This window comes from Medicago sativa, chromosome 8 (assembly GCF_051527215.1).
Source record: "Medicago sativa cultivar Bolivia chromosome 8, Bolivia_mono, whole genome shotgun sequence".
Lineage (NCBI taxonomy): Eukaryota > Viridiplantae > Streptophyta > Magnoliopsida > Fabales > Fabaceae > Medicago > Medicago sativa.
In genome coordinates, this window is record NC_140756.1 from 84,737,376 (window position 1) to 84,750,303 (window position 12,928).

At 33.6% G+C, this 12,928-nt stretch overlaps 1 protein-coding gene and 1 pseudogene across 1 annotated transcript; one reads left to right on the plus strand and one right to left on the minus strand.

The window, feature by feature from the left end:
* The first annotated feature begins 544 nt into the window (after nucleotides 1–544).
* Nucleotides 545–3,262, plus strand: LOC146902493 (tRNA/rRNA methyltransferase (SpoU) family protein). The gene is made up of 2 exons (XM_085734705.1): nucleotides 545–1,110; nucleotides 2,736–3,262. Exons 1-2 carry the CDS (start codon nucleotides 675–677, stop codon nucleotides 2,954–2,956), a joined length of 657 nt encoding a protein of 218 aa, XP_085590831.1. The 5' UTR covers nucleotides 545–674; the 3' UTR covers nucleotides 2,957–3,262.
* A 4,775-nt stretch (nucleotides 3,263–8,037) lies between these two features.
* Nucleotides 8,038–9,081, minus strand: LOC146902494 (subtilisin-like protease SBT4.7 pseudogene; annotated as a pseudogene).
* Between the last annotated feature and the right edge of the window lie 3,847 nt (nucleotides 9,082–12,928).

Consider the following 12,928-nt stretch of genomic DNA (forward strand, 5'->3'; position numbering starts at 1 on the left):
AAAAGGACACACAACGTGACTTAACTCATGCTAGGTTCAGCGTGACTTAAGTCACGCAGGTTGTATTTGAGCGTGACTTAAGTCACACTGTGTTCAACACCTACGTGACTTAAATCACGCTGGAGACATTTTCAAAAGTGCAGTTGGGAGTGAGCAAAACGTGATGGGAGAGAGCAATTTTCTTTAATTAGGTTATGCAGGCGGGAAGGCGAAATTGGGCGCCTATTTTAGGGTGTTTGATTAATGGTGTTTGATTATGAAAACTTACTTGTTATTGGAGTGTTGTTTGATTTGAAGTCGAAAGAATTTCGAATTTGAATTATTTGAGAGAGATTTGAGGATTTTAGATGGGAAATGAGGAAATGAGGTTCTGTCAGTTCTTAAAACAGCATGTAGCGTGAGTTAAGTCACGCACATGCAACGTGAGTTAACCCACATAAATTTAACGCTGGTGTGAGTTAACTCACGCAGGGGCATTTTGGTCTTTTCAGTTGGGAATGAGCAAAATGTGTTGGGTAAAGAGCAGAATTCTTAGTTTTGGCTTCCTCGTTGAAATTTGGGAGTTGGGTGAGAACTGAGAACCCTTTCGCAACGCGGTAGCCGTTTTCTCTCTGCAACAAATAAACAAACACCTTCCGTGCAATTTGCTTTGTCGCAGAGTTGATACTAACAAAATGGTGTTTGAAAGCTATGTAGTTGTACACAACATAGCAAAACGGCACAACGTAGGAACACTAGCACGAAGCGCAACTGCATTCGGCGTATCCGAACTAATCCTCGTTGGTCGAAGAGATTTCAACAGTTTCGGTAACCATGGTTCTTCAAACCACCTTCGATTTCGTCACTTTCACTCACTTCAAGACGCTAAACAATTTCTCAAAGACAAAGATTGTGACATTTGCGGCGTCGAGATCACACACGATGCTCTTCCTGTTAATCAACATCCTTTTAAGAAAAGTACTGCTTTCTTGCTTGGTAATGAAGGTTCTGGTCTTTCGACGAAAGAGTGTGAGATTTGTGATTTTTTTGTTTATATTCCGCAATATGGGTGTGGTACTGCTTCGTTGAATGTTACTGTTGCTGCTTCTATTGTTCTTCATCAATTTGGAGGTATTTTGTTATTTCATTTTGATTATGATGATAGTTTATATGTTTTAGTGACTAATTTCGCGATAAAAGAACGTTGTGGTGATATTTTATGTAGGTTTGTTTTAACCTGCAAAAGTTGATTTTGGTTGAATTTATTATGTAAATGTGAGTTTAAGAGAAAACGATTTATGTCTGGATACTCTCGGGTGAAAGTGGGTTGAACGATAGATTTGAGTGTCTGAATCACGTTTGGAGTCAAAAGTTACAAACTTTAGCTTGTGTTCTAATTAATTTTAGAGAAGTTCAATTCTAATTGAAAATCTCCAAATATACCAAAATCAATTTCAAGTCATCAGAATCACTTTTGGCTCTCCGAAAAGTGAATCCGAACTTGCACTTAGATTTTTGGGAGACTAGATTCATTTTGGGAGGATTGGTGTGGTGATGTTTGTAACTAACATTCAACTACCAACTTGGGAGGATTTATCCCATGTTTATATACCTTTTCAGTTTTCATGAATCCTTAAGTTTTCCATGTGAGATCAGTTGGTGAAGAAAATAGGGAGTTGCTGGCAAACAAGCACACAAAGTTTTTACCCAATATATCAATAACATTTCCTTTTTACGAGTGAGTGTTGCTTCTTAATATTGAGGGACATTTTGGTGTGGGATTGAATATGAGGTGAAAAGTTCATCGAAGGACATTTTGTCGGTGGATGTAGCGGAAAAGAGAGAATTTCTGGGTTTTTAAATAAATTATAAAACTGAAGAATCTGAATGCAACATGCCTTTTTTCTTACATACAATTGACTTATTTCAACTGCTTTGCGGCTTCCGCTATTTGCCTTCAACACTATATGCTACATGGCGGATATTTGGCGTTATACTCAAATGCAGAATTGCTCAAGCCTATTATAGTACTTCCAAAAAAATATGCATATTTATTTTTCAGTCACTACAATAAGACATTGACAAGATATTATAGCAGCATCATGTGATCCTTGTAGCCAGTTCTTTTAGTTAAAAACTTTGGTGGTGGTTGTTGTCTCTACAGTAGAAGATCATGAAAGTTTTTGAGTTCTCTTAGTCTGGTTGAAGTGGAGATTTGACACAATAGTTTGAGTTGATGTTGTGTGATGAAAATGTCCCGATGGGCTTGACCCTTCCCCAAACCTTGTCATTATGGGAGTTTTGTAGCACCGAGTTGTCTTCTTGTGATTAAATGTCTGTTTCTTTGGCACTATTTTCATACAATGTCAAGCCTAATTCCAGTTTGCACACTGCTTGGATGTTTGACAGTTACTATTCAACGTAAATTAGTTTGTTACTGGTGCAAACCTTGTAAGTGATAACATATGACTACTGTAGTGGTACATCCTTTTTGGATCTGTGTTCCCTTTGTTGTTTATGTTCTCATTTTTTTTGGTTACATTTAGATTTAGAAAATCATATTTCTACATTTTTTTGGATTCCTCATTCCCAACTGTATATTGATTTTGTTGTGTGTATATTGCTTTTTGAGTTTTGACACTATCCTAACTGCATCTTTTTACTTAATACACCTCATTCATTATGATATTGGTTACAACTTCTTTTGACATATTTCATAATATTATAGATTCTGATGCGTTCCTTTTTTTGGTCAGTCTGGGCAGGTTTTGCTGAGAGATCTCGTGATGGAAATAAATTTGTTGTAGCAGAGAGACCTGTGAAACATGGTCGACGAAATTACTGCACGGAAACAGATGATTCCGTCATCGAAGAGCGTAGAGCCAGAAGAGAGAATGCCGCCAATGGTTTCTTTGAAGAAGCTGAGAGTAGCAATTCATCTTCAAACCTCCTTGATGCATTATTTGTTGATGGTTGATGGAAGATGTGTGATTACTTGACGATCAATTGACGGACTGTAGTTTAGGGCTTAAATGCTTTAGTTGCGGTAGAAGAGAACCGACATCTTAGGTATCTAATGTGGTTTGGAGAAAACTGATTATTACATAATTTATACAGAGGCATTAGCTGGATGAAGATTTCTACTCTTATTAGGTGTGTATGTTGTTTTACAGTGTGAGTTAGCAACAACTGTCACTAATGACAGGAAATAATTTGAAGATTGTAAAAAACAGTTTTGCTTAGATTGATTACTCTTCCAACTATAACACATCCATTTGCTCTACTGATATGGTTATTTAAGCAGCTTTAAACAACAATTCTGTCTTCTTTCGTTATGGATGTATATTGTCAACTTTAATCGTTGAGCAATAGCTTGCCTACCTTGGGACAACGAATGGCAATCTTGAACAGCCACACCAAGTTATGAACAACGCCTAAAATAAGGTTTTTTCCGTGAAAAAGAAGCTACAAAGAATAGCTTCATGCCAGACGCACGTCAAGATCTAAAATCATGTTTACCATCTATTTCTCAAACATATGCGAAGTGTTCCCTTCACATAAGGTAATAATATGTTCAAGTTCAAGTAGTGTTTTTGAAACCCGGACGGTGATTGACCCGGTCGAGGTACTAAGTTAGTTGTTGACTTGTTGGACAAGTGGATCACTGGTAGGACTGCGCGGCTGTTAACCCAAATCTATGTAAAAGAATTTAAAATATTTATGACTTAAATTTCATAACTATAATATTTAATAAAATTTCTTCTATAAGAAATATTAATAAAATCTAGAAAATATCATATGTGATCGGTCAGTGATAGGACATTGTAGTATATATGTAAGAGTCGGGGTTCGAAACTCAAATTTCTAACTTATTTACTTTAAGGTGACGTTCTAGCAAAAAAAAAAATAATAAAAAAAAAGGTGCTTGAATATAAAATAAAAAAGGAGAAAAAAGATATAAGGCTTGTTTATTAAAATTGCTATGTTTCTCGATGAAGGTATTAACTACAAGTAAATTTGGCTCGTATAGGCAGGTAAAACTTAGATGCATTATTTACAACCAAATAAACTTGGCTTAGTGGTAAGATTAAGAAATATCAAGTATTGGTTCAGAGTTCAATCCTCTCAATCAATAATAGTTTGGAATTATTAACCCATTTGGGGTTGGCCTAGTGGTTGGCTTGGGATCTTGGAGTTTGCTCCTCCAGAGGTCTCAGGTTCGATTCCCTCTGATGCCAATTTCGATGGGCTAAGTCCATACGGAGCTTGCTCTGGCTTTAAACGGGGCCCCCGCAAGTGGGCGGTGGGATTGGTCCCCTCGGATTAGTCGATTATTGGATCGGATACTGAGTTTAAAAAAAATTGGATCGGATACCGAGTTTAAAAAAAATAATTGGAATTATTTTATAAAATATTCATTAAAATATTGAACCGGTTCGGTTCGGGTTATACCGGTTCACGAATTTGACCATCGAACCATCCCGGTCACATTGGGATCCACCGATTAATCCAGTTCCCTCCGGTTCATGGACGAACCGTCCGACTAGTCGGTTCGATCCGGGTTTTAAAACATTGTATGCAAAGTACATTGAAATGCTAAATGCACTTCTCAATAGAGATTTCAAAACTTTGTTTATCAGGATGTGGGTCAGGGTCACAGATTTCATTCATTAATGAAAGAACACATTCTTTGATTTGTTTTACAACGTAAATATATGTTTATTACATAATTAAATTTAATAAACTTTGATGTTTGAATTTACAACTATACTTTGCAGTTCATTTGAAAACTGCAATGGATCCAACCTTTTGTGTGTGATATGGAGTAGATGCTAACCTAGTTCAGAACCTTTAAAACCTGATTTTAAAACTAGTTAAATACCAAAGAATCAGATTTAGAACTGTTTAAAATCAGTTCACACACCAAAAAACAGTTTGGTTCGGCTGATACAAGTAGCAGTTCAGTTCAGTTCAATTTGGTTCATTGCTCGGTTCGCACATGTGTAATTTGGTTGAAATCTATTCAGTTTGAAAATGTGAAGCACATGATGCAGTTTTTATAAACCACTGTTTTCCTTTTTTTTCAAATTGTAAGTCACAGTTTCTACTTTCTATAAAGCATGTATGAAAAATTGTAGTACTCACTTTTATTATAGTTTTTGCTTCCTCTAGCAGTATTTTTTTTTTTTGTTCAGCAACCAACAGTTTTGACACAACACCTATATTGTTTTTGGTATGCCCCGAGCTTGTATGAGTTTTTTAGTAAACAATAAGAATAAGTCTTATAAATAATCACTTTTATCCCATTGTGATGTGATGACTTTTGATCTTTATTCATTATGAAAACTCTAAAATGAAATTGTAGGATCACTGTATAGGTTCATAATTTTCATTTTACTTATGATAGGTTCATGAAATTCTGGTAGCACTATATAGGTTCATGTGTAGCCCATTAATTTAAAAATAGTTTTTTTTTTCTTTTATTCAAAACAGAAATTTCAACAACCTAAGTTATTAGAGTCCGCTAAAATTAGAGAACAAACAAAGCCTTCTATTTCCTTCAGATACATGTGGCCATGATCAAATTTCTAACGAAGTTCTCAAAGTAGAGTGTGTAATTGTGATTATGATCTTAATCAACATCCATAAACTCATCAGATTAATTTAGCATATAAAACAACTTCAAGCAGTGAACACAACCTACATTACAACTCAATCTAATAACACATGCATAAATAATAACATTGAATCACACCAACAAAGTTGTCAACATTTTCAATAAACATGTTACAAATGTTTGACCAACATATTACATCATCCATTCATGTCACAAATGCAATCAAACACATATTACACTATATATGTTGGCCGGTCTAAGGGGGTGCCACTAAAACAAAGGTTATAGGTCCCCGAGTTTTTAGACCCCTGTATTAAACCTCGTATTTTTGTTTTTGAAAATATTTTCGTACGTCAAATTTTGTAAACATATTCACTCAAAACTCAAGTGGTATGTAAATAAAGAGTGTTCATGTTGCTAGTTCGATTTCAATGCTAGCTATTTTATTGGTTATTTGAACCTTAAATTCTTTTTGCCTTCAGATACTATCAATCTATTTCGATTGTCGACAAGTAGTGTGTAATCAAAGTTTCTAAAAGTGGTAAATAATGTCTATATTAAATATCATTTTCAACACACACGCACGCGCACGTAACCACACACACTACACGCGCACGCCACACACTAACAAAGTTGGACCGACCCTACATATGCAGGAAGTGAAAATGGTGAAGGAAAACACTTCAAAACCTTATTCTTCTTGTTAAATGATCTTCTTAATCTCCATCACGCACTCTATAAACTCATTATTTCACTCTTGCTCTTCTCAATACTTGCACCTTTTTCATTTTGAACCAATGCGGTGACTGACATTGTCAACTCCCCATCATTAACAGACACATTTAAGGATAAAACCTCGGCTTGATTCTCCAGAAAAATCCTCAAAATAGAAGTAGCCAAACCAGTTCTAGCCACAATCTCTAAACCGAAAAATGTCATGTTGGTTGCAACTGAAACTGAAACAGAGCAAGTAGGGTTTGCCAACACTTTCATCCTTGATTCCTTCATCCCCTCCAACATCTTCTTCTTTTCCTCAAGCTCCTTGATGTACTCCATTGTTTTGCTTATGATAACTTCCTGTGTAGCCTTCAAAACTCAAAAACAAAAACCATAAAACAGAGTAGAAGAAAATAGTTGGATTAAGAGAATGAATACCTTGGGGAACAGAGTAGGAAAGGTAGTTGTCAATTCATTGAATATTTTCTTTCCTTTCCTCCTTCATTCACGTTCAACCTTTGGATACTCTTCGCTTTTAGTTTTCGGTTGTTGCCTTGCCTTCAGACATTGTTTTTTTTTTTTGGGTGATACTCTGTAACGAAATGGTGGCTTACCTTACTTTGAGAGAGAGGGGGAGATCATGCGTGTATATTGGCAAAAAGATTCAAACTATATTTATTTTGTTGTTTTGTAAATATCTTTTAATTTTGGAATGAATCATTTAATTGTATATTGTTTGAAAACGTAAAAGCGCGGAGGTTGAACGTGAACGAAGGAAGAAAGCGAAGGAAATGTGTTTACTCAATTGACTGCTACTGTTCTGTTCCTACTCTGTGGAATACATCAAGGAACTTGTGTCAAGCAATATGGCATTCTTTGGTATTGAGATTTTGGCAAGACCTGGTTTGGCTACTGCGATTTTGAAGATATTTGTGGACAATCAAGCTGAGGTTTTAGTAGCAAATGTCTCTGTTAATGATGGAAATTTGATCTTGGCAATCACCGTATTGGTTCAAAATGGAAATTGTGTTAGTTTTGTGAAGATTAAGAGAGAAATTATGATTTTGTAGGTTCAATTGATGGAATCATTGATTTTGGTTTTCTTTAATTTAAATGGTGATTACATGTATGCATATTGATAGTTATCAAAGTTATGAGCAAATAATTCTCTAAAAAAAACTCTATGAGCAAATAAATTAATTGGTGTTGAAATGATTTTTATGATTTTTAATTATTCTTTTTTTAGGAATTTTTTTTTAATTATTCTTGTTGGTCGGGAATTGAGACTTTGAGAGACCAATTTTACATGCTTTTTTTTTAGTCAAGACTTGCTTTTTATTACTTAATAGTGCTAACAATGAACATAGTGAACTCGAATAAAATTCAAAATTTGATTTGATAATTAATTCGTTGAATTTAATTCATAAACCAAATAAGTTGAATTTTATCTGAAAATTAAGTTCATTAACTAAATGAACTAAATGAACTGAACTTGAATCATATATACTTTGATTTGCTTGATTCATAAGCTGACTTGATTATATGTATATCTATGTGTGTGCGTGCGTGCATGCGTGCATGCGTATGTGTGAAATTATATCATTAGATGCATGTATAAAATAATTGTATATTATTCTGATTCATTTTTTTAATAAACATATATACAAGATAATACACTTTATCATTCGAATTGGTGAGGACATGATGTTTTGTCATTTTCTTTATCATTTGAGGACATAAGTTTGTTGTTCTCCCAATGAAGAAAATGACAAAACATCAGGCACCACTGAAACATCGAGTCCATCGGGTGCTGTCAGGAATGCTCTATATGTAGATGTCGGTGAGCCAACATTTGTGACAGTTCTTTTAAAACTCCCACGTATGTGGCTATTTGGGTGCGGTGCTTTTAGGGCGAATGATGGATAATTTAAATCCTTTGTTGTTGAGTTTGTTGTGTTGGAGATGTCGTCTCCACTGATTTGTTGCAAAATTATTTTGTCGTAGTCCAGTCCACACAAAATCATTATGTAATCCGTTTTGCTTGCTTCATATATTAAGCCAGGGTTCAAAGCTTTTACAGGGTCGATTTGAACTGCCCTGTAAGCAAACTCACTCAGCATCATTATTATTTATCGGACTCAACAGTTTAGCTGCAACATAAGGAATGCACAATGTTTGCTTGTATTAGGTTAAACCATGATAAGTAAACTATAATAAGCTCAGATCAAATAAATCTAAAATACATCATCCTTCTATGATAAGTAAATATTTGTAGCAAGTCCATTTGACATATAAACACTTTCTTAAGTAATAGACAACTTTGAACAATCACTCAAAAATCTTCTGTATTTATTTTTTTACGTTAGTTCAAATGTATTTAAATGGGATGAAGTATAATAAATGTTTTTTTTTGAGGGAGTATAATAAATGTTTTATTTTCAAGACAGTGTATATTATAAAATAAAATGAAGTGTAGTTCAAGCTCTCCAAGGATAACTTCCTCAACAATTTACAATATTCAACTTAAAAACTCATCATTTATATTACCAATTGTCATTAGAGTAGAACGGATAGCAGCAGGTGACCATGTAGATTAAAAATACTTGATGTACCCTACTGCACCAGGCATATGTGGACATGTCATTAATGTTCCAGATACTATGTTGAACTCTAGTTTTCTAGAGTCATTGTCAACTTCAGAAGGAGGAAACTGGAGACCATATTGCTATTATGTCTACTCCAGCAGCAATTAAATCCGGCTACAACATTAAACAAAAACAAAAAGGTTAGCATAAAATTGTCCAAACCAATGGAATATATGTTTTGGCAGGAATGGAATATATGGTATATCATGAAATGATTTTTATGGTTTTTAATTATTCTTTTTTTTAAGGGATTTTTTATTTTATTTTTTAATTATTCTTGTTGGTCGAGAATTGAGACTTTGAGAAACCAATTTTACTTGCTTTTTATTACTTAATTGTGCTAACAATAAAATTCAAAATTTCATTCGATAATTAATTCGTTGAATTTAATTCATGAATCAAATAAGTTGAATTAAAGCTGAAAATTAAGTTTGATAACTAATTGAGCTGAACTTGAACCATAAATAGTTTGGCTGGTTTGATTCATAAACTAACTCAATTATATGTATATCTATGTGTGCGCGTGCGTGCATGCTTGTGTATGTGGGATTTGTATATCTATGTGTGCGCGTGCGTGCATGCTTGTGTGTGTGGGATTACATATGTACTAGTTTTAGTGTGCTTTTTTGTATTATTGTTTTTGATTCTTTGTAGCTTCTTATGTGTGTAGTTTTTTTTTTTTATTTATTTGCATATTTATGCATGTACAAACTTTGTATTTTTGTTTGTCTTTTAAAGAGTATATGTTTGTGATAGCTTGTGTTTTAATTCAATAATTTTCTTTTTAAAAAAATTTAAAAAGTCAAATATATAAATTATTTTTTGGGTTAATTGTTCCAAATTGACCCTGTAATAGACACGAAGACTTAACAATGACCCTACAAAAGTAAAAATATATATTCTAATCATGTAATTTGTGGTTCTTTTTATTTTTGACCCTTTAGTATACATGAAGTTCAGAAAAGTCAGTTAGAAGTTGAATTTTTGTCATGATTTTTTGCATGTTTAGGATGTTAAAATATGACTTTCCATAAAAGTTTAGAAGTTTCAAACTATGGACATATTAATTATGAATTTTCAAAGCGCCAAAAACTCAAAATTAAAATAATGAAATCTTGACCTAGAAATTGAATTTTGAGTTGATCATTTGCAAAGATATCTATACAAATACATAGAAAGGATATACAAACATGCATAGCATTTCGAAGACGCCTCAATTTATTTTGATTTTTCAACTAAAATGTGCAGAATTGCAATTTCGTTCCAAGTAATCGTATACTCACCGGTCAAATTTCACTCACTAGTCTTGTAGACAAGGTTAGAATATTATATGAACCTTCATCGTGAAATTTTAGAGTTTTTAAACGATGTATAGATAATTATGAATTGTTTAAGAAATTCATAATTAAGAGAAAGGAAAATTCATAATTAATCATTCACTTGTCGAAAAATTCTAATTTTTTTTTTGTGAAAAGTCATATTTTAACGTCCCAAACAATATGTTTGCAAAAAATCATGAAAAAATTCAACCTCTAAGTAACTTTAATGGACTTCACGTATATTACAAGGTCAAAAATATGAAGAATCTCAAATTACAGGGTTAAAATGTGTTTTTATTTTTATAAGATCATTTTTCATACTTCACGTATATTATAGGGCCAGCTTGAAATATTTAAAAGAAGATTTAATATTATCGTCGACGTTACAAGAATCTACAACGTCATACACAAAAGGACATATACATGAGAGATATAAGTGAACTTATTACTAGGGGTGTATTTAGTACGTGGAGTGAATTAGTTAGCAAAGCAAATGGTTTATTGGGCTTATACAAGACCAATTGTGACTGTTTGACTTGCAGAGCACACAAGTGATTCCATAAATAGAACCCTTGTGTTGAAGCATGCACAACACTAGACCGAATTCAACAATTTAGAAACACTAGTTGTCTTAAATCCTAAAATTGCCCCTCTCTAAGCCTTCATTCGTAAGCAGCTAGCACTGTGATCGAAGAAATATGTTTGTGTGGACTGAGTAGAGGTGTTATCGTCAAGCAATACTCCTGATCACTCACTCTTTGAGTTAGACATCAAAGAATTTGAGATTCAAGAGGTAAACACATGAATCTTTAAAGTGTTGATTTGTAATTAATGATTTAATCAAGATTCGTTCGACGAGATTTCTTCCGCTAAGAGTATTAAAATTTTGAAGAACCCCTCTTAAAATCCCTACATAGAGAACTATAATGTAATTCCAAAATTAAAGTACCTAGGCCGGTACTATAAACCAGATGTTTTATTTTTTTGTGAGACACTAGTCTCATCTAATAAAAGTGAAGATTTTCGTTACGTTCTCGGTTTTTATCATTGCCTTGCTGTTAGTAGTACCCGTAGAAGTGGTGGTTTGGCAATTTATTGGAAAAATTAGTTTAATTGCTCTATTATCAATTAACTATTCGTTGAATCATATTAATATGTGTATTGATGATCTTTTTAAGGTTGCTTGGCAATCCTTTTTAAGGATTCTTAGAGCATCTCTAATAGGGGGTTCTTACTTAACAAGGACCACTCCCCGTTAAGGACCCTCCATTGGAGGAAGAAAAAATGAGTCCCTGTTAAGGAACGGACAACTATATAAGGACCCTCTCTCTACTGAGTAACTAACGGGTCCCACGTTTAAAAAAGTACTCCCTCCGTTTCAAATGAGTGTCGTTTTAGGTGTTTACACACATATTAAGAAATGCAATGATTAAAAGAAAGAGAATGGTTATTTTATCAAATTATCCTTATTAACTATCGGTTAGTTTTAAAAGTAAGGCTAATGTTAACTTGTGCCCTCAAGGCATAAGTTAAGAAGTAAAAGTAGAAATGTTTTATTGTAATTAATGCATTTGAATTTAACTTTTTGACTTTTAACTAATTGAATGCACAAAATTTAAGAAATAATTTCTACATTTGGGTTGCTTAACATGTGCCCCAAGGGCACAAGTTAACATGACCCTAAAAGTAATACTTTGGAAGTAGTGTGCAGAGTATTAATTAATTTGAGGGTATAATTGAAAAGAAAAAGTTATTATTGCATTGGAAACTGAAAGTGACATTCATTTTGAAACAATTTTTTTTGGCTAAAGCAACACTCATTTTGAAACGGAGGGAGTAATAAAATGTGTACTACTTGGTCCCACTTGCATAAAGGAGTAATAAAATGTGTACTACTTGGTCCCACTTATAAAAATGAGTAATAGATAAATTATTTTTGTTTAATATGTAAAGATAGTGGGACATATTTAAGTATTTTTCATTGGAGTCCTTATTAGTGTATTGTCATTGGAGCCATTGAGTCCTTAATAGGTACTTTTATTAAAAAATTATAAATAAGTGATGTGTCACGTAGGGTCCATTTAAGGAGTCATTGTTAAGGAACTACCATTGTGGATGCTTTTAGGAGTCTTGTACATGATGTGTCATTATCTTAGGTGTGATTTTAATGATATTTTATTTGAACATGAGAAGGTTGACAAGATGGAAAGGGCGGGGTGGTTAATAAAGGAGTCTTAACAGGCAGTACCAGACTCTGGTTTGACTGATGTGCCCATGATAAGATATCAATTAAGGAAAATGTTAGATAAACACCCTTTATTCCTATACACCTTGTACACCCCATGCATTATGAAGAGAGAAGAGGAAAAGAAAGAGAAAATGTGCTTGTGTGGGGTCCACGTGACCATGTGTCAGATTTTTATGTAGGTGTTAAGGGGTGTATTGCCACCTAAGGATGTCTATGTATCATAACTCATCAATTAATGTGGTTTAAGAGTATTGCTGTATTGGAATGTCTCGATTTTGGGATACATATAGTCCTGGATATTATAATCAATTTTGAAATACATATAGTCCTGATATTTTTCAAGAGTGTTGTCGTTGGTTGAATGAAAATCAGTTTCCCCCTACTTTGAATGCTACTAATATTT

What these genes read in the sequence shown, in the direction of transcription:
- LOC146902493 (XM_085734705.1), top strand. Translation starts at nt 675, where the DNA reads ATGGTGTTTGAAAGCTATGTAGTTGTACACAACATAGCAAAACGGCAC. An exon ending in TGTTCTTCATCAATTTGGAG is followed by an intron (nt 1,111 to 2,735) that starts GTATTTTGTTAT and finishes TTTTTTGGTCAG; the next exon opens with TCTGGGCAGGTTTTGCTGAG.